General features: G+C 41.1%; 1 protein-coding gene across 1 annotated transcript; it reads left to right on the top strand.

The window, feature by feature from the left end:
- Positions 1–16929: 16929 nt before the first annotated feature.
- On the top strand, positions 16930–17925 carry LOC130879067 (olfactory receptor 52W1). Its single transcript, XM_057777071.1, has one exon. The coding sequence runs from the start codon at positions 16930–16932 to the stop codon at positions 17923–17925; it is 996 nt and encodes a 331-aa protein (XP_057633054.1).
- Positions 17926–18543: the final 618 nt, after the last annotated feature.

The following is an 18543-nucleotide window of genomic DNA, read 5'->3' as shown; positions in this document are numbered from 1 at the left end:
AGCCTAAAAAAAAAAAAAAAAAAAAAAAAAAAACAAAAAAAACATATAAAGAAAAGCCGGGCGGTGGTGGCGCATGCCTTTAATCCCAGAACTCGGGAGGCAGAGGCAGGCAGATCTCTGGGAGTTCGAGGTCAGCCTGGTCTACAAGAGCTAGTTCCGGGACGGGCACAAAAACTACAGAGAAACCCTGTCTCGAAAAACCAAATATATATATAAAGAAAAAATAGGGAGATGAAAATCTTTCCCAATTATACATAAAACTGGGGATTACTACCTAGAATACTGCAGTAAGGAACTGCAGTACAAGCAGAGTGGTATATCCTACACATAATCCCAGCTTTTGAGAGGTAGAATCAAGAGAATCAGGAATTCAAAGCCAGTCTTTGATACAAAAGGACTTTCAGGATAAAGGTTAACCTGGCTTACACAGAACCTGTCTCAAAATAAAAAAGAACAAAAAAATGAACTGCAAGAAGTAAAACACTGACAAACCAAAGCATCCAATCAGTAAATGGGCTACTTAATTGAATGGCCAGTTCTCAAAAGAAGAAATCCAAATGGCCAATTTAAAGCTATTAAGAGACCACCTCACCACAATGAGAATGATGGCAATCAGAAAAGTAAATGCCAGCAAGGGCCGGTGAAGATATGGGAGAACAGACTCTTGGTTTCTTGCTCATGAAAGTGCAAGCTGGTGTACACCATGGAAATCAGCCAAAAACAATCAACCACATGACCCAGCTATCCATTCCTGTGTATAAACCCTAAGAGTGGATGAAGAGAGAGGGAACAACACAGAAAGACTGTATGGAGCAATAGCTTAAAGCAGTTCTAAGAATTCTTAAAGCACTGCAGACCTACATTAAAAAAGGAAAAGTCCTTGCCAGGCAGGAATTTTAATTCCAGCACCCCTTTAATCCCAGCACTCAGGAGGCAGAAAAAAAGGGAATCTCTGTGAGTTCAAGGCCAGCCTGGTCTACAGAGAGACTTCTGGGACAGCCAGAGATACACAGAGAAAGCCTGTCTTGGAAAAAAAATCAACAGAAGCAACATAAACAGAATAATATCATTAAGAACAGAAAACAAGGTGGAGAGATAGCTCGGGGGTTAAAAGTACTTGCTGCTCTTGCAGAGGACCTGGGTTTGGTTTCCAGCATCTACATGGAGGCTCACAGTGATCTGTAACTTCAGTTCCAGGGAGATCAATGCCCCCTTCTGGATTTTGCATGTACATGTTCAGGCAAAAATAAATTTTAAAAATAATAACAAACCTTTAAAAATAAGTTAATGAAATTGATTCAATAAAATTAGATGATAACATTCGCATCATTCATTGTAGCATTATTAGAAATAAAATCACAGATGTTTGTGGGTTTTGTTTTTGTCTTTTAAGACAGGGTTTCTCTGTGTAACTACCCTAGTTGTCCTGGAACTCACTCTGTAGAACAGGCTGGCCTCGAACTCACAAAGATCAGCCTGCCTCTGCCTCCTGAGTGCTAGGATTAAAGGCATGCATCACCACCACCTGGCTGTTTGTGTTTTTATGTGAAGCTCCTTATTGTATTTCATTTGCAAAGACGAGCAAGGTCTGATTCTTTCATTTTACTTCCCCTTCTGTTTTCGAAAGGCAGTTTCAACAGAATATGACAATGTACAGAAGAGATTGCCAATTGCCACAGTCTGATGGCTTCCAGGGTTGTATTATTGCTGAGTTCATATTTCCTTAATGTCCAGTCCCTACTACAATTTTGTAATAAATGTGTACATTTTATAATTTTAAAAAACACAAAAATAAATGTATCTATGTATGGATGTGTATATATTATACATATGTTACTTGGGAAAGTGGTTTTTCCACTCTACCTTATTTTTAGAAGTATGCAAAGATGTAATGTATGAAAAGGGGCACTCTGTCATTCTGGTTAGGGAACTTTGCTGCCCTGTGTACTACTAGGCTAGAATTTCAGTAGCCAGTGACCATCCATAGCCAAGTGAGTGTGGTGGGACTTCAAGATGTGAACTGAGACAATTCACTCCAGCTGTTTGAGGAGCAGTGTTTCACAGGAAAAGAAAAAAGCTCACATTAGGAGTTCTTCTTTCTGAAATAAAGTAGAAACATTCACCTCAAAAGAAAAAGTTGTATCTATTGACCTGAAGAAAGTCTGCAGGGTGTTCTCGTCAGGCACACAAATGCAGCACCTGGGATAGAGATGGCAGTCACTAGCAGTCACTCTGTGAGTAAGGAGAAGGGTGTGTGGGATGCTAACAAGTACCTTAGGCACGAGGAGGTGGTAAAACAAGAACAAAGCCGGGTGCTAGTGGTGCACACCTTTAATCCCAGCACTGAAGAGGCAGAGACAGGCAGATCCCTGTGAGTTCGAGGCCAGCCTGGTTTACAGAGCGAGTTCCAAGACAGATTCCAAAGCTACAGAGAAACTCTGTCTGGAAAATTCAAAAGACAAAAAAGAATAAAAACAAGGACAGAGATTATTATTAATTTGATTTTTATATGCCTTCATTTTATTTAGCAAATACTTGTGAAATTTATTTTAAAAAGAGACCACTTAATAAACAATAGTGAAAATATATTTGGATGATTTATAAAAAGCCAACAACCTGGCAAATAATCAGAAATAGGTTGGTCACGTGAGAGCAACTGCAGGACAGTCGGAATAGATCATAATAGACAATAAAAGATCCAAAGTGAGGCAAATGCAATCCTGATTGTCTTGGACCTCTCAGTGACAGCCTCAAGAGAAAAGAAAGTGGCTGAGCACAAAAGCAATCAACGAACTGAGGCAGGTGTCTCTAGGGGACTCAAGGACTGTGCACCTCTGTGACTCTACCCACCTCACAGAAATGGAGGAGGATGGCTCAGCACACACAGGACTGGCTGGCCAATGCAGAACAGGAAGACGTAAACTCTTAAAGATGTGTATTTGAGCAATGTGGAAATGGAGAAAACTGGTATTTTCAATGAGTCTTCCCAGGCTCCGACAGTCACGCGTTCAGTATAGCCAGTTCCGTGGAGTAGCTAACAGTGCTCGGCACTCAAGGAAAGGAGGTGATAAGGGGTGCTAACCAAGGAACCAGGGGACATTGGATGGATTTTTATAAGATCTGTAGAAAATATCTGTCTGTCTTCAGCAGGGAGAATTGTGTGACATCAAATTCAAAGGAGCAAGTCCAGAGCAAAGGCAGAAAGCACTGCATCACAGATGGGAACCATAGCGAGCATTCTTTTTTTTTTTAAATTTTTTTTCTTTTTTTTTTATTCTTTTTTAATTAAAATTTCCACCTGCTCCCCGTTTCCCATTTCCCTCCCCCTCCTCCCAAATATTGCCCCCTCCCCCACTCCCCTCCCCCTATCCCCACTCCTCATCTCCTCCCCCCACACCATTCCCCCTCCCTCTCGATACTGAAGAGCAGTCCAAATTCCCTGCCCTGTGGGAAGACGAAGGTCTTCTATCTACGTCCAGGAAGGTGAGCATCCAAACAGGCTGAGCTCCCACAAAGCCAGTTCATGTATTAGGATCGAAACCTAGTGCCATTGTCCTTGGCTTCTCATCAGCCTTCATTGTCCGCCATGTTCAGAGAGTCCAGTTTCAACCCATGCTTATTCAGTCCCAGACAAGCTGGCCTTGGTGGGCTCCCAATAAATCAGTTCCCCTGTCACAGTGGGTGGGTGAACCCCTCGTGGTCCTGACTTCCTTGCTCACATTCTCCTTCCTTCTGCTCCTCATTTGGACCTTAAGAGCTCAGACCGCTGCTCCAAATTGAGTCTCTGTCTCTATCTCGATCCATCGCCAGATGAAGGTTCGAAGGTGATATGCAAGATATTCATCAGTATAGGATAGGGTCATTTCAGGTTCCCTCTCCTTAGTTGCCCAAGGTACCAGCTGGGGACATCTCCCTGGACACCTGCGAGGTCCCCTAGAGTCAAGTCTCTTGCCAACCCTAAGATGGCTCCCTTAGTTAGGATATATACTTCGCTGCTCCCGTATCCTCCCTTCCTATATCCCAACCATCCCAATCCCCCGAGCTCCTCCCATCCTCCCCTTCTCACGTTTCACATCCCATTTCCCCTTTGCCCCATGCCACCTCACCCGCAAGTTCCCAGTTTTTGCCCGGCAATCTTGTCTACTTCCCCTATCCAGGTGGATGACTATACGATTTTCTTTGGGTTCACTTTCTTATTTAGCTTCTCTAGGATCACAAATTATATGCTCAATGTCCTTTATTTATGGCTAGAAACCAATTATGAGTGAGTACATTCCATGTTCCTCTTTTTGGGTCTAGGATAACTCACTCAGGATAGTGTTTTCTATTTCCATCCATTTGCATGCAAAATTCGAGAAGTCATTGTTTTTTACCGCTGAGTAGTACTCTAATATGTATATATTCCACACTTTCTTCATCCATTCCTCCATTGAAGGGCATCTAGGTTGTTTCCAGGTTCTGGCTATTACAAACAATGCTGCTATGAACATCTTACACCTGTCAGAATGGCTAAAATCAAAAACACCAATGATAGCCTTTGCTGGAGAGGTTGTGGAGACAGGGGCACACTCATCCATTGCTGGTGGGAATGCAAACTTGTGCAACCACTTTGGAAATCAGTGTGGCGATTTCTCAGGAAATTTGGGATCAACCTACCCCAAGATCCAGTAATACCACTCTTGGGAATATACCCAAGAGATGCCCTATCATATGACAAAAGTATCTGTTCAACTATGTTCATAGCAGCATTGTTTGTAATAGCCAGAACCGTGAGAATTCTTTAAAAGAAACTTTGCGTGGATGTGAGGGTCATCGAGTGAGCACAGAGGACAGAAAAAAAGGCCATTTGTTTGCCTGCTGATTTCACGGAGGGGGGGGGCTGCTCTTCAATCTCAAACAGGAAGTGCAAGATGAGGAGAAATGAAATTACCCCAGGAACACACGATGAGACTCAAGCTGATTTTGTTTTATTAAGTCCACACAACCCTGAAACACACTGTCATCAAGAGAATCCATTCACACTGACCTGGATTCAAGTTCACACTCATTAGACGTTTGGTGGGCATCAGTAAGCAATGCACTCATCAACTCTATCATATATAAAGTACAGACAATAGCAGCGAGCTCCACTCTGAGACGATAAACGGACAATGCTTAGCCAGCACCTGACTAAGGAGCATTTGGTAACTCGTGATTTGAGAGCTGTTAGGTCTGTACACATCAGGGAAGAGTACAATCTTTACCTCAGGGAAGAAAAGATATAATAAATCATATAAAAAGCATATGTCCTAGACATGGCTTTATTAAAATTCAAATTTCCTACAAGGTAAAAGAGACCATAAACAAAATTAGGAGGCATCAGCTGGAAGGTTGTATTTCTAATGTAAAAATGAAGGGCTGCTGTCTAGAATACTTACAACCATCTACATACTTGTGCAAGAAGGAAGACAACTGGCTAGAAAAACCGACAAAAGAAACCATGTGAATTTCTGGTCGAGAAATCCTGAATAACCAATAAATACACATAAAATGTATATTAAAACAAGATAATATTATTATTTATAGTCATAAAATATCAGTCTGATATATAAAGTTATCAATGGTGTTTAAAAAATAAGATTTTGCATAAAGTTCCTAAAAAGAAACCAAATTAGAACATTTTTGAGAATACTCTACTAAAAAAGAAATTTGCATATCTTCTAAATCCACAATTCCCCATGGATTTTAGAGAAGGACATGAAATTTTTACATCTCCATTTATATAGAAGATGTATACAAATTTGTCAATATAGTATACATAGAAAAATAGCCAGAAGCAATTTTTAAATAGATTTTAAAATACATATTTAGTGTGATCATAGGCTATTAAACTATAGACCAATTTAAAAGGGTGATAAAAATCTACTAACCTGTATAAGTAGAATTCAGAAACATAATGTCTACATATAATAGGAATTACTTCATGTAGGTATATAAAAGCACCAAGAAAAGCATTAAAATTCATAGTAATTATCTTAACATGAGAGAACAGGACATCATAAGGGATAAAAGATACCTTAGTATCTGTAATTTTTATTACCTATATTTAAAAATAACTCAAAGCAAGTGGGATAAAATATTAGCAATTTATAATCTTGGGCCTCCTGATTGTTGTGCAAATTCTTATTCTTTGTACTTTTATATGTTGGCCACTTCTAAGGCAAAAGTGTAATTTTTTCCAGTAAAACAAAAGAAAGACATACTAGAGACAAGAGGTCCAGTCACGAGAGTGCTGCAGTGCTCCAGAATAAGGCAGGAGGCATGCAAAAGGACACTCCAGGGGGACAGGAGGCTCAGACACACAAGGTCTAATGAGAAGGCCTTGATGGCTATGTGAGTGTTGTCTTAGTACATTCAAGCTGTTGTGATAAAGTATTGCAGATTGTGTGGCTTACACAACCAGCATTTCCATCTCACCGTTCTCAGGGCATCTTCTGAGGAAGCTCCCAAGGGGAGCTCTGTTCTTGACTGAGTCAGCTAGTTGCCTTCTCCCTGGGTCACGGGTAAGACATGAAGAGATAGGGAGGGGCAGAGAGAGAGAAAGCCTGCTCTTCCCTTCTTGCAAGGACACTAATCTCATTCAGAGGGTCTAGGGCTCTCAGCTAAGCCTAATTATCTCCCAAAGTGTTGACTGGGGTTTCTGCCCTGCCTCATTCCCGCAGTCGTTAAGTCCCAAAGAAACACACAGCTGTCTACATTAATTGTAAACTGATTGGCTTAGTAGCTCAGGCTTCTTATTAACTCTTATAACTTATATTAGCCCATAAGTCTTGTCTGTGTTAGCCACGTGGCTTGGCACCTTTTTTGGTGAGGCAGTCACATCTTGCTTGCTCTGGGTCTGTAGTGAGGAGCTGCGGGCTGCGTTCCTGCATGGCTAGCTTTATACCTGGAAATAATTTCACGGAAACTGTATTCTTTTAAACACTGCTTTGCCCATTAGCTCTAGCCTCTTACTGGCTAACTCTCATATCTTGATTAACCCATTTCTATTAATGAGTGTAGCACCACTAGGTGGTGGCTTACCAGGAGGGATCTTAACCTGCATTCATCTTGGAGAGGAGAGCTATAGCATCTGCTTCACTGCCTTCTTCCTCCCAGCATTCTGTTCTGTCTACTCCGACCATCTAATTTTCTGTCCTATCAAAGGGCCAAGGCAGTTTCTTTATTAACCAATGAAAGTAACACATAGACATATGACCCTCCTCCATCATGGGTCTGGCTTCCTCTGTGTCTGAGTGACAACTGCAGACTGAAACTTCCCTCTTCCCAGAATTCTCGTTGCCCTGCCTCTACTTCCTGCCTGGTTGGCCCGCCTATACTTTCTGCCTGGCTATTGGCCAATCAGTGTTTATTTAAAATACAAGTGACAGGGTACAGATCATTGTCCCATAGGCAAATATCAGAGTTGAATTGGTGCAGCATATGAATTGGGGACACAAATATATATTTCCCATCAAAATGTAGTAAGACTATCCATCTACACTATTGTGCTTTGAATATAATGAATTCTTTTTTTGTTTGTTTGTTTTTTCTTTTTTTTTATTTTTTATGGTTTATTTAATGTGCATTGGTGTGAAGGTGTCAGATCCCCTGCAACTGGATCTTCAGACAGTTGTGAGCTGTCATGTGGGTGCTGGGAATTGAACCCACCTGGGAAGAGCAGTCAGTGCTCTTAACTGGTTTATTTAATGTGCATTGGTGTGAAGGTGTCAGATCCCCTGCAACTGGATCTTCAGACAGTTGTGAGCTGTCATATGGGTGCTGGGAATTGAACCCACCTTTGGAAGAGCAGTCAGTGCTCTTAACCACTGTGCCTTCTCTCCAAATAATGTCTGCTGAATTCTGTGTCTAACATTAGTGTTTTTCCTGCCTACGAGTCACTCATGCAGTGTGAGTTCACTGTCTAGTACCTCTGAGAAATATTGTTTGTTGTTTTGGAATGTAGCCAGGCTACCCTTAAACTAATAGCAATCCCCCATCTCAGTCTTCTAAGTGCTAGGATTTAGGCATGAGACACCATGTCTGGACAGGAAGTAATTTCTCGATGCCCTTAGCCAAATTCCAAGAAAGGGAGTCACTGCAGGAGCCTCTTCTAAAAGCTAGGGAACCTTTACAAAAATCCGTATCTTCCACATGGAAAACTTTGGGAAAACACCCCAGTACAGGTCTATGTCTTCAACCAGTGATAGTATTATTAATAATAATAATACCTCTTTCATGCTTTTTCTGAAGCAAAATATTCTGTTTGTTACTAGAGTTCCTTAGTGTTCCTAATCCAGTCCCATTGGTCTAGTGTAAGCTACTGGTTAAATATGGGCAAAGACAGTGTCAGTCCCAGAATTCTATGGTTAGCAAGGGCAATTCTGTTGCAGGGGAAGAAGAAATATATAGGGAGAGCAGATAATACACAAAAGGTTAGCAAAACAAGACATGGCAGGATATGGTAGCACATACTAATAATCTCAGATACTGAAGAAGCTGAGACAGGAGGATCATTAGTCTGAGGCCAACTTGTGTTATATAGTGAGTTCCAGCATAAATTGGGTAACTTAGTGAGATCATACCTTAAGAAAAACAATTAAGGACTAGAGATAAAACTCAGTGATAAATAACTTGCCTAGACCATGTATGAGCCCTAGATTCAACCCCCAGTGAGGCAAAAATGTACACATACATACATACATACATACAAAAATACATACTAGACATGATCTATTCTACAAGACTAAGTTCCACAAGATCCTACTATAAAGGAGATGGCTTTGATACAAGCACATCTACTATCCCAAGGGGTAGAGACTGACAGTGCCCAGTGGTTTATAGGCCTTCACATTCAAGAGCTAGAAGGCCCTATTTGGCCAGGGTGATTGATGCTAGAAGACAGAGTGGGTGTGTGTGGTGATTCCATGATCTTTCCACATGTCCATCTGGTAGTACCACCTGACCTTACAAGGGCTCTCTCTTCTCTGGAGTTAAGGGAAGATGAAGCTCAACTACTATGATGCTGCTGGTTCCACCAGGGTCTCACACTGACCTGGTAATTGTGGTCTGGTATTTCAGAGTTACTTGGGATTCTGAAAGAGGATTCAGTGTTGAGTGGCACCACTAAGCCCAAGGTTTTCTGAAATGTAATCTACTGTATAAATGGTAATATATGTTATTGTTCACAGACCATGTAAAGTAAAAAACAAGACCAAAAAAAAAAAAAAACCATAGAAGAGGCCTACCTGGGCACATGCTGGTATCTGACAAACCTGCTCTATGGAAGATGGTGGCGGCAGCTACATTAATCAAAGTATGAGAGTCAGAGTCAATCTCTAAACAGAGCACCCCCTATCCTGTTTTCTATGCCAGTCCCAAAGCAACTGAGGGGTTCAATGTCGTCTTCTCTGCAAACACCAGGGTTGTCAGAGTTACAATCTGTGTCAGGCAAGAAGGAAATTCGGTTTAGCACAACTCCATAGCCAATGTTGGTTAAAACTTCTAGAATCTGGTGTCAGCTTGTTGTAGGCATATTAAGTGCAGTACAATATGGAAAACAATCCTGGTGTAACATTAGCTCCTGTGCACAATGAGGCATGATTACTTTCAACCTCTTCTCAAAGTACATGTCACTTGTTCTAGGAAGATGGGTTCTGGAGATAGGGTCTAGGGGAGGATCTGGTGTGGCCTGTCATAGAGATAGTACAGAAGTTATCTAGGTTGTTAACTATCTCTAGTCCTCCTGAGGGAATCTAGGGGAGCCTCTGGCCATACAGACAGCACAGAAGTCATCTAGACTATTAGCCACAACAGGTCCTGGTTATGGGAGCTTGTGAGGAGCCAGGTACGGCCTGGCCCTACAGATAGCACAGGGATTACCTAGGCTATTAGTCACCCCCATTTCCAGGCCTCTAGGTAGAAAACACATTATACATCTTTTCCTTTGAGAGGACATCCCAGTATGTTTAGCATTCCTTATTTCCCTAAGGCTTTCTGTGAACACAAGGACCTTTGTGTTCCCAACACCTCTCTTCCCATGCTACTACCCACAAACCTGGGATGTCTCAAATCCTTCTATGGTAAGCAGGTCCTGTCACATTAGTCATATAAAGTCGTAGGTATATTGTCAAATCTCTTTAAGTCAGGTGACCCCAATATGCACTCAGAGAACTTCTATAATTATGATCTATGGTCTAGAATACCAACAAAGTAACTTTCTAAAAACAAATCTACAGGTGCATCTTGTAAACTCAAAACATAGCAAGTTTCCAAGAATTCAAATACTCAATTTTAGATTTGTTGGATCTAAGAGTCTATGATTTATCTTGTGAGCCATTCTTATATACAGCCCAAACTCTCTGGATTATCTCTTGAAGCCAAAGCATTTTTCTCCAACTGTCTCCATAACTGTCCATCTACAGTTCCTACTCCCTGAGTATGCCCTTTCTTCCTTAAGCAATCATTATCCACAGCCTAATCATTACACCAAACTGGAACCACTCGTCAAAACCAAAGTCTCCTGAACTATTTGTCCCAGGAACAAGGACCTGCCATCCATAGCTATCCTAATACACTTTGACCATGTGCTAAATTTCAGCTGAAATACTTCGTGATGATGAAGAGCAACTACACTAAAGCCAAAGTATTTGAGCTTGTGCATTAACTTTGTTGTTTGTTGGCTGTGACTACTGGCAGGTTATTTTATCTTGTGTCACAGGTTTTTAGTTTGGTCACTTTGTTTTGTTTTGTAAAACAAGGGAAAGATTCATACTTACTTTAAAACCTGATTGGAGATGAGGGCATGGCTCAGCACATGCATGTGGGAAACAAATGGCACCATGATCGCTGATGCTGAGATTTTCAGATTTCTCCAGGGAAAGAACTGTGGAATATTCCTTTACACTGTATGAATATGTGTCACAATGATGGGGTTAATAAAGCTGACTGGCCAATAGCTAGACAGGTAGAGGTTGGGACTTGCAGTAAAGGAGTGTAAAGAAGGAGGGGAGGAATCTCTGAGAATCAGGAGAAGATACAGAGAGAAGCAGATGAATTTGTCATGCTGAAAAAAGGTATCAAGCCACGTGGCAGAACATAGAAAAGAAATACAGGTTAATTTAAAATGTAAGAGTTAGCTTATAACAAGCCTGAGCTATTGGCCAAACATTTATAATTAATAATAAGTCTCTGAGTGGTTATTTGGGAGCAGTTGCTGAGACAAGAAAACTCTGCCTACATATGGCACCCAACATGGGGCAAAAGAGATGCATATAAAACCTGAGAAAGTTTTTAAAATAAAATAAAATAAAAGGTTCCAAACAGACAAAATCAGAGTCAATTAAGGCTTCATGGTAATTGCCTTTTCTCAGCTAAGCTCTGTTTCCTAGAAGCAGAGGCATGGCTCCTTTAATCAGTGCTAGCAGCTAACACAGTGCAGCTCTTTTAAGAGGCCCTGCTACTGAACACTTAAATGGGGTTTATGAGCAGTGCGTGATGTACTACTTGGTGGCAATATGGACCCAACAACTTCTCAGAGCTGGGGCAGTAAACATGGTTCTCAAGGGTACCTCCAACATGAGGCTAAGCTCTCAGAGAATCAAAGAGAATAAGTCAACCACCAACTGCCACATGTTGGCACCACTCACTAAGCTAAGCAATGCTGGTGACTAACACAGTATCTTAGGATTCATCTCATGTGATCTAAAAATAATGGATGCTCAGTAAAGTCAGACCCAAATGGGAAAAAAAACTCCAAATGGATTACAGTGTATTTAAAAAATATACATAGGCTTGGGAGAGAAAAGAAAAAGAGTAGAGACAGTCACAGATAAAAATGTTTAAAAATAATAAAGTCCTTAAAAAGGAATAAAATAATATATATACTAAGTAATATAATAAAATAATATAATATATATATTAAACCATGTAAAAATAGGAAATACACAGAGTTTGGTTTCTGTATGTTATTGTGTTATCTTTAGGTTTTCTGACTGCTAATGAACAAACAAGATATGCTAGGATACATTGGATCTTATTTATAAATTTATAAAAACTGCTAGATTAAATCAACCTATATATTTCAAAAACTTCAAAATGGAAATCAAGAGATACGTTACTTTGGGGGAAGAGGTTATGCTTTTGTTTCCACAGGAAATGAGAGGCTGCGGATTTATTCCAAGTTGATATGGACCAAGTTTAAATGGGGAAGAGCCCTTAAAATCCTGACAACAAACATAAGGAAATAAACCTATAAGACATGTGATCTATGGGCTGGAGAGATGGCTCTGTGGTTAAAAGTGCTGACTGCTCTTCCAGAGGACCCAGGTTCAATTCCTACCACCCACATGGCAGTTAACAGCTGTCTGTAACTCCAAGATCGGACACCCTCAGATAGACACACATGCAGGCAAAACACTAATGCAAATAAAATAAAAACAAATAAATTATTAAAAAAGGACATGTGATCTATATTTTACCTGCCTAAACATAAAACAACAACAAAAAAATCTTTGGCTGACTTGTGTATGAAGCACAATCTATACTTGTATTAATACAGACATGCATGCTACCTTTAGAAGTTTACGTACTTTTCAAAACAAAGTGACCAGACACCAATGAAAACAGAAGACCCAGATAATGGAACATCTCAAAATGCCTCTGTTACAGTCTCCCCAGAATTCTACACACAAAACAGTTTCAAGGCTGCTGGCTAAGATGGACCAACTTCACAAACTACTCCAGTCAAAACCTAACAAGTATCCTGATTTTTTTCAAGGTTCCCCCAAAGATAGCAGGGACCACAGACAACAGGAAGTATTCTAGCAAATAATGCCCACATTACCAAGAAATGGGAAATGAACAGTTTTTGACTATTCAATGGATTAATAGTTTTTTATTATAAGTTGTTATTAGACATAGTCAAAAAGAGCATACAAAAAGAGTTAAATTTAAAGGTCTCTTTCTAAAGGAAAAAGGAGAATATGATATAGGGATGATAGGAAAAAGGATAGATTATTGAATCTACTTTAACCCAAAAAAAACAACTATTAATCTCACAATATTTTACATTGGTATGGATTTTAGTTTATTGATACAAATTTCAAGTTACTATTTTTGCTGTTTGTATGTTTCTACTCTTGTTTGGGGTACTGTGTTTATGCAGCTCATTTAAAAATGTAATGTATAATTAAAAACTACAGATTAATAGCCATCTATAATAGTCAAACTTATAGTCAGGTATGTTTTCAAGGTCACACATAAATATTTAGATAGATGGTCTTCAGACATTTCAAAGATCTATAGACTATGGCATTTAAGATGTTTTAATATAAGGCTTTGTCTGATAATGAGACATGGTTGCTCCTGGCAGCATCAATCTACTTCAGAGAAGATGATGGGCACCAAAGAACTCCATATAGAGTTTGCTTTCTTTGTGGCAAAAGTTAGCTACTGGGAAAGAAACTGCCCTTTCTTCAACTTCTGACAGTGTGTTTTCCAAATTGGACAAGGACACAAAAGAAAGCAATTGCCAAACACTGCCAAGATAAAAGAAAATAGTTATTTAAAATTCCCACTTTTCAGAAAAATCTGTCAGATATTCTAGGCCTGTAGGCCAAAGATGGATGCCCCAACCTTGCAGAGGAACCATGGGTGATTGTCTAAGCAGCTAGGTATCTTTGTCATTTCTATAGTTTTGGAAGTCATTTGCTCTGCACTTCCTGTTTACTCGGGTAATATGATATCCTTTTCAGGTCTTTGATGGGGTTGAAGACTAGATAGTTACAATTACAGTTCTCCCTAACTATAATAGGAAGTAAATTATAAATTTAATTATAAATTATAAAATATAATTCATAAGTATAATACTCTGGACTCTTTAGGGGAGGACAACTGATGGAATATTTTCTTTATGTCAAATACAAATGGACTGGATATTGTAACTGTAATTCTTACTTGCTGGTTTTGTTGTATATAATTTTACTATGCTAAAGCCAAAACATTTCTTTTTAATTAGACAAAAAGAGAAAAATGTGGAATATTCTTCTGCACTATATTAATATGTGTCTTTGTGGATGGGTTAATAAAGAAGTTGACTGACCAATAGCTGGACAGGTAGAGGTTAGGCAGGACTTGCAGGAAAAAAGAGAACATAAAGGAGTCTCTGAGAATCAGGAGGAGCTGCAGAGAGGAGATGAAATTGTTGTACTGAAAAAAAAATGTATTGAGTCATGTGATAGAGCATAGATAAGAAATATGAGTTAATTTAAAGTGTAAGCACTAGTAACAAGCCTGAGCTATTGGCCGAGCATTTATAACTGGTAAATTTCTGAGTGTTTATTTGGGAGCAGCTGCTAGAACAATAAAGTTCAGCCTACAAACAAGAGGTTTCTTTTTCTGTGTTGCCATTGTATCAAGTACTGACCTCAGTTAGTTTAACTGCCTTAGTACCTCCCCAAAAGTATGCTGGGAAAAAGGGGGAGATTATAAACTCCTGGAGGACATTAGGTCTCCTTAGGGCCACTGCATCTTTTCGCAAGTGGCACAGGACCATGAACAAGTTTCAGTCAGTTCTGCTACAGTGCTGGTTTTGAAATGCAAATTTGTTAAAAAGCAGCTGACACAGTAGGAAATTGAGCAGTGAATTTCATGCTTCTAAGTGATTCTGTAATGTTAGAAACTAGATAAACACAGAAAATTTCACACAGATGATCCTGGCTGAGCAGGAAAACTCAGTATGTACTCTTCTCCAAATATGTCAGTTAGAACTTCCAATCCAATTCTGGCAAGTCTTTCTACGAAACTCAAGGGTTTTTTTCTCGATAAAATGCTGCATTTATTGTAGTATTTGCATACTTTCTAACCATATAACGCTTAAAACAGTTCTGCCGTTTTTTGTGGTTTTTTTGTTTTGTTTTGTTTTTTGGTGTGTGTGTATGCATGTGGAGGTCAGAGGTTGATTTCCTCAATTGCTTTCCATTTATTTATGAAGGCAGGGTCTATTGCTAAGCCTAGAGCAACTCTAGGCTAGCTAGGCTATTCAAGTGACCTCCTGCCTGTGCCAACTGCCAGATTACAGGTAGGCCACTTGTAATAATTACAATTAGCCAACGCACTTGGCTGTTATGTAGGGGCTAAGAAACCCAAGTCTGGTCTTCACACTTGGGTGGCAAGTACTTTATCCCATGAACTATCTCCCTGGTCTGGTCTCCATTGTTACTGTTTTCATGTCACTGATATTTTGGGGTCCTACATCCTTACTTCCATTTTTTCTAGTAAGACTTACTTCCATTTTTCACTATGATTTTTGCATAGTGTGGTCATTTTAAGGACGCCTCTTTATAGCAGAAAGAACTGCACTCAGTATCTTCTGGTCAGTAGTGAACAACATTTTTATTCTCCATGGATACCTAACTCCTAAAACTGTAGTAACAAGTGTACTTGTCATCCTAGGCTTAGGGACTAGCAGATCTGCCCAGTTGAAAGAAATAAATGTTCATTCCAACCGATGAATACTAGACAATGTGAAGCTGTGAAGACAATATGGCTAATGAGAAGTAATGCTTGCTCTATGCTTCTACTCTAGTGAGAAGAGAGAGACAAATAGTTATTACAACAGGGTGGGGTGGATGCCATTCTATAGAATTATACAAGTTCTCTCCAACTATGAAGATCTCCCAGAGGAAATGTTCCCCTTTCCCACATATTTCAAAGGCTTTCCTGGCTTGCCCCTTTCCTGTCATGTTCCTCAGCATGCTGAGTCTGTGAGCACTGAGGCAGGTACAGTACAGAGAAGAGTTAATATGGCACAGGTGGGAAGGATAGGGGCCCTGAGGGATGCAGGTAGAACAGGTTCATAAAAGGCCCCAAGAGGCACTGGGCAAGGTAAAAAGAGGCTGCCAGCACACAGTGCTCAGAGTAACTTCCTAGTCAAGTCTTCAGCTGTGGTTTTGTCTTCACTCAACACTGAAGTTTCTGCTGGGGGTGGATGCTTGCGGGGACTCCATCTACTCACCCTGCCTCCTCCATCAGAGGTGTTTCTTCACATACTCGGTACTCTAGGATTTCTACCGTTTCCTGCTCCAGTTGCCTTACCTGGGAGGCATTCCAGGAATAAGTCTCTAGTGGAACCCCCTTCTGGATCCAGAAGAATGGAAGAATGCCAACAAGAAAAGTTCTTTTTGCTGCCATCGTCTCTCTCTCTTCATTGCTCCCTACTCCCAACTTAACTCTCCACCTGATGTTCAAGATTACAGCTTCAGCACCAAATCCAGAATAATGTAAGCATCCCTTGAAAAGCCAGATTTCCTTCTGTCATTTCAGGCTCCCAGCTTCACTCATGATCCTACTTGTGCACCAATACAGTTTCTTCCTGTCTTCCTAGTCTGCCTCCTCCTAGCTCCCTAATGTATTGGTACCCCAAATATTAATTCAAGGAAATAGTTAAGACCACTGTGTCTACCCCTGTTACAGAATCAAAATCAATGAAGTTCAAAGTCCCTCCCAAAACTATAATTAAAACAAGATAACTGGTCACTCCACACCAGTCTTCTCCCCAAATACATAAACCAAGACTGTATGTTCTTGGACTCTGGGAGAGAAGGCAGTCATCTCGGCCCTGTCTCCTCAGATGACCTCACACTGGAGGGCTCTGCCTGTACCAGCACTGTATCAGTTAAACACTTCCTTAAGCCTTCCTTTCTGCCCCTGCCTCTGCTCTCCCTACAACACTCACGGATTACTAGGAGCAAAGGATTTTCCCACCCTAGCTAGTATCATGACCATAATTATCCATTCAACCCATGCCAAGGAAAGATTTTGCTCCTGTAATATTTCAGCCCTTTGCCAGTCCATGGATGGGTTTGTGTCACTGTGACATCTCTAGAATGTCTCCTCCTGCCCTCCCCTATCATGAGACCCAAACTTTATCCTTACAGGATGACACACAGTCGAGCTTCACAGTCCAACTCCACCTTCCAATGCCCAGTTTTCTTCATATTGACTGGCATCCCAGGGTTGGGAGACAGACAGACCTGGCTGACACTGGTGTTTGGGCCCATGTATCTGCTGGCCCTGCTGGGCAATGCAACACTTCTGACAGTGATCCGGATAGACTCTACACTGCACCAGCCCATGTTTCTACTCCTGGCTACATTGGCAGCTACCGACTTGGGCTTAGCCACATCTATAGCCCCAGGGTTGTTGGCTGTCCTGTGGTTTGGGCCCAGATCTGTGCAATACGCTGTCTGCCTCATCCAGATGTTCTTTGTACATGCACTGACTGCTGTGGAATCTGGTGTGCTTTTGGCCATGGCCTGTGATCGTGCTGTGGCAGTGGGGCGTCCACTACACTACCCTATCTTGGTTACTAAAGCCCGGGTGGGCTATGCAGTCTCGGCACTGACACTGAAAGCTGTGGCTATTGTGGTGCCTTTCCCCCTACTGGTAGCACGGTTTGAGCACTTCCGTGCCAGGATCATACACCATGCCTATTGCGCACACATGGCAGTCGTGGAGCTAGTGGTGGGTAACACACGGGTCAACAACTTGTATGGGCTAGCACTTTCATTGGCTGTGTCTGGTGTAGATATTCTGGGCATTGCTGGGTCATATGGGCTCATTGCCCATGCTGTGCTTCGGCTGCCTACCTGGGAGGCCCGGGCAAAGGCCTTTGGTACATGTAGTTCTCACATCTGTGTCATCCTGGCCTTCTATGTGCCTGGTCTCTTCTCCTACCTCACACACCGCTTTGGTCGTCACACTGTCCCAAAGTCAGTGCATATCCTTTTGTCCAACATCTATTTGCTGCTGCCACCTGCCCTCAACCCCCTCATCTATGGGGTCCGCACCAAGCAGATCAGGGACCGATTCTTAGAAATGTTTAAATTCAGAAAAGAGCAGTTTTAATAGACAGTGGGTCATTGTCCTATATATGCATAGAACTGTGACGACCCAAAAGGTATTTGCTGTGAAGCCCTTGGAGTGTATACCCCTGGTACCTGAAGACTTTGGCCTAGTCAGTCATGTCTTGCTTGAACGAAGGCAAAGGCAGGTGCTCACATACCGTGCAGGGAAAATAAGATGAAGCTGAGATCCAAAGATCTAGCTTGAGAATTTTCTTTCCTGTCCCCACCCCCATCATTTCAACCCAAGTCTCACTATGCTTCTTAAATGTGTTGGCATTTGTCTGGACTTACAACCCTCTCTGTACCTTGAGTCAGAGTTTACTTTCAGACTGTTCTCAAGGAATTATACAAACTTATACTCCCCATTTTAAGAATCTGGAAAATGTACCCTATAGTGTCAATTTAGCCAGGATATGAGACTTAAAACACTCCCAATCAAAGAATTCTCTTGTTTGATCACAAGGGCTGACTGAGAAGCCAAGGACAATGGCACTGGGTTTTGATTCTACTGCACGTATTGGCTGTGTGGAAACCTTGTCTGTTTGGATGCTCACCTTCCTAGACCTGGATGGAGGTGGACTTCCCACAGGGCAGGGAACCCTGACTGCTCTTCGGACTG

This window comes from Chionomys nivalis, chromosome 8 (genome assembly GCF_950005125.1).
Source record: "Chionomys nivalis chromosome 8, mChiNiv1.1, whole genome shotgun sequence".
Taxonomy (NCBI): domain Eukaryota; kingdom Metazoa; phylum Chordata; class Mammalia; order Rodentia; family Cricetidae; genus Chionomys; species Chionomys nivalis.
The sequence above is the reverse complement of the archived record's forward strand: the minus strand, read 5'-3'. Positions and strand labels throughout refer to the sequence as shown.

Excerpts from the sequence above, each read along its gene's own strand:
- LOC130879067 (XM_057777071.1), top strand. The coding sequence starts at position 16,930 with ATGAGACCCAAACTTTATCCTTACAGGATGACACACAGTCGAGCTTCA.